The sequence below is a fragment of the Corvus kubaryi genome, unplaced genomic scaffold (assembly GCF_017639235.1).
Source record: "Corvus kubaryi isolate FWS band 111438036 unplaced genomic scaffold, C.kubaryi_AGA036_p1.0 36909, whole genome shotgun sequence".
NCBI classification, from domain to species: Eukaryota; Metazoa; Chordata; class Aves; order Passeriformes; family Corvidae; genus Corvus; species Corvus kubaryi.
Window position 1 is genome coordinate 15,960 of NW_024580979.1, and position 2,029 is coordinate 17,988.

General features: G+C 62.7%; 2 protein-coding genes across 2 annotated transcripts in view; both read left to right on the top strand.

The window, feature by feature from the left end:
• DNMT1 (DNA methyltransferase 1) overlaps nt 1-807 on the top strand; it is a gene marked incomplete at its 5' end in the record, with an annotated part of 16,018 nt that extends 15,211 nt beyond the window's left edge. Inside the window, 2 exons of the mRNA XM_042020221.1 lie at nt 408-498; nt 622-807. Coding sequence (XP_041876155.1) covers nt 408-498; nt 622-665 — 135 coding nt within the window. The remainder of the gene's footprint in view (nt 1-407; nt 499-621) is intronic.
• Nucleotides 808-1,387: 580 nt separating this feature from the next.
• The window catches only part of EIF3G (eukaryotic translation initiation factor 3 subunit G), a gene marked incomplete at its 3' end in the record, with an annotated part of 5,180 nt that continues 4,538 nt past the window's right edge, over nt 1,388-2,029 (top strand). The window contains exon 1 of the mRNA XM_042020222.1: nt 1,388-1,480. Coding sequence (XP_041876156.1) covers nt 1,461-1,480 — 20 coding nt within the window. The remainder of the gene's footprint in view (nt 1,481-2,029) is intronic.

The window sequence follows — 2,029 nt, forward strand, 5'->3', positions numbered from 1 at the left end:
ACGTTGTCCCATTGTCCCCATGCCCGTTGTCCCTCTGTCCCTTTGTCTCAGTGCCCATTGTCCCATGCCCATTGTCCTGGTGCCCATTGTCCCCTTGTCCCTGTGCCCGTTGTCCCTTTGTCCCACTGCCCATTGTCCCTCTGTCCTTTTGGCTCAGTGCCCATTGTCCCTCTGTCCCACCTTGTCCCTCTGTCCCACCTGGTCCCTCTGTCCCACCTTGTCCCTGTGCCCATTGTCCCTTTGTCCCTCTGTCCTCCATTGTCCCTTTGTCTCACATTGTCCCCGTGCCCGTTGTCCCTCTGTCCCACCTTGTCCCTGTGCCCATTGTCCCTTTGTCCCTCTGTCCCCCGTTGTCCCAGTGCCCGTTGTCCCTCTGTCCCACCTTGCCCCGTGCCCCTTGTCCGCAGGTGGGGAACGCGGTGCCACCGCCCCTGGCCAAGGCCATCGGGCTGGAGATCAAGGCCTGCGCCGTGGCCAAGCTGCGCCAGGACACGGCCGGTGAGTGAGTGACCGCCCCGCCGGCGCCGCGGGGTGCCCGGGGTGCCCTTGGGGTGCCCATGGTGTCCCCGTGGTGTCCCCGTGGTGTCCCCGTGGCGTCACCGCAGCCCCGTTGTCGCGCAGGGCCCCGCGTGGCGCCGCAGGAGCCGATGGAGGCGGACGGCTGAGGCCGGGGAGGCCGGAGCCGCCCGGGGGGCCGGGGAGGTGCCTTGGTTCATTTGGGGATGGTTTTTGGCCTTTTGGTTCGCTTTGCTTTGGCTTTTTTTTTTCCCCCACTTTTTTTTTTTTCCCCCTAGTTTTTCTCTGCCTTGCCCTCATTTTTCCTCTATTTTTTCTCTTCTTTTCTCTTTTTCTTCCCCCTTTTTTACCCCTTTTTCCTGTTTTTTTTTTCTGCCTTTTTCCCCTTTTTTTTAACTGCGTCCCCCTTATTTTCCCCTTGGGCTTTTTAAATTTTTCTCCCTCCTTTTTCCTCTTGTTTTTTTTCCCCCTGGAATTTCTGGTTTTGTTTCCATCTTCTTTTTTTTGTTGTTGTTTTTTAAATTTATTTTTCCTGTTTGGCTTTTGTTTATTTTTTAATTTTTATTTTTTTAAATTCCCCCTCCCTCCGCGCTCTCTGTGCTGCTCCAACCTCCCCCCAGCCCCCCCCGGGGCCCGCTCCCTTGTTTTTATCGCATTGTACCGACCCCCCCGCGGCCGCTTTGTACAAGGTGGAACTCGATACTTTATGTAGTTTTTATATGTTGTAATATTTCTTCAAATAAATCGCGCCTATAAATTATAAACACTTCGTTCCCGCCGCGCTACGAGTAGGCCGCAGGCCTCATGGCGCCGTTGCTTAGCAACCGCTTCCCGCCACGCCGCGCGCGGGGCGCTTTCCCGCCCTCTCCCCGCCGGAAGTGGCGCGTGCGCGCCGGAAGTGGCGGCCGGCCTTTCCGGTGTGCGGCGTGAGGGCGGCGGAGGCGATGCCGACCGGGGACTACGAGTGAGGGGGGGGAACAGCGGCAACGGCGCCGGGAACGGCACCGGGAGCGGCGATTGGCGGCGGGAGCGGGGCGGGGAACCGGGATTGGCGTCCAGGATGGGTTTGGGGGTGGATCGGGAGAGGATCCGGGAGCGGCGGGGGGGTTTGGGGGGGGGGGGGGGGGGGGGGCATCGGGTCTGTGGCTGTGAGGGGGGAACCGGGACCGGGAACCAGGAACAGGGACCGGGAACAGGGACCGGGAGCGGGGTCTGGGCTGGGATCCGGGAGCGGCGGCGGGGCCTGGTGGGGCTTGGTGGGGCCCGGTCGGGGGGTCCCGGGTGTGAGGCCCGGGCGGTCCCGGTTTGGGGTCCCGGAGCTCCCGGTCAGTTCCGAGCCGGGGTCCCGGAGCTCCCGGTTTGGGGTTCCGGTTTGGGGTCCCACGGCCCCGGCGGGGCCTCGGGCGGGACTGTGGCCGTGAGGGGACGGGGTGGCGGGGGGGGGAGGGGGGGCACAGGGACAGGAGGGGACCCTGAGGGGGCACAGGGACAGGAGGGGACCCTGAGGGGGCAC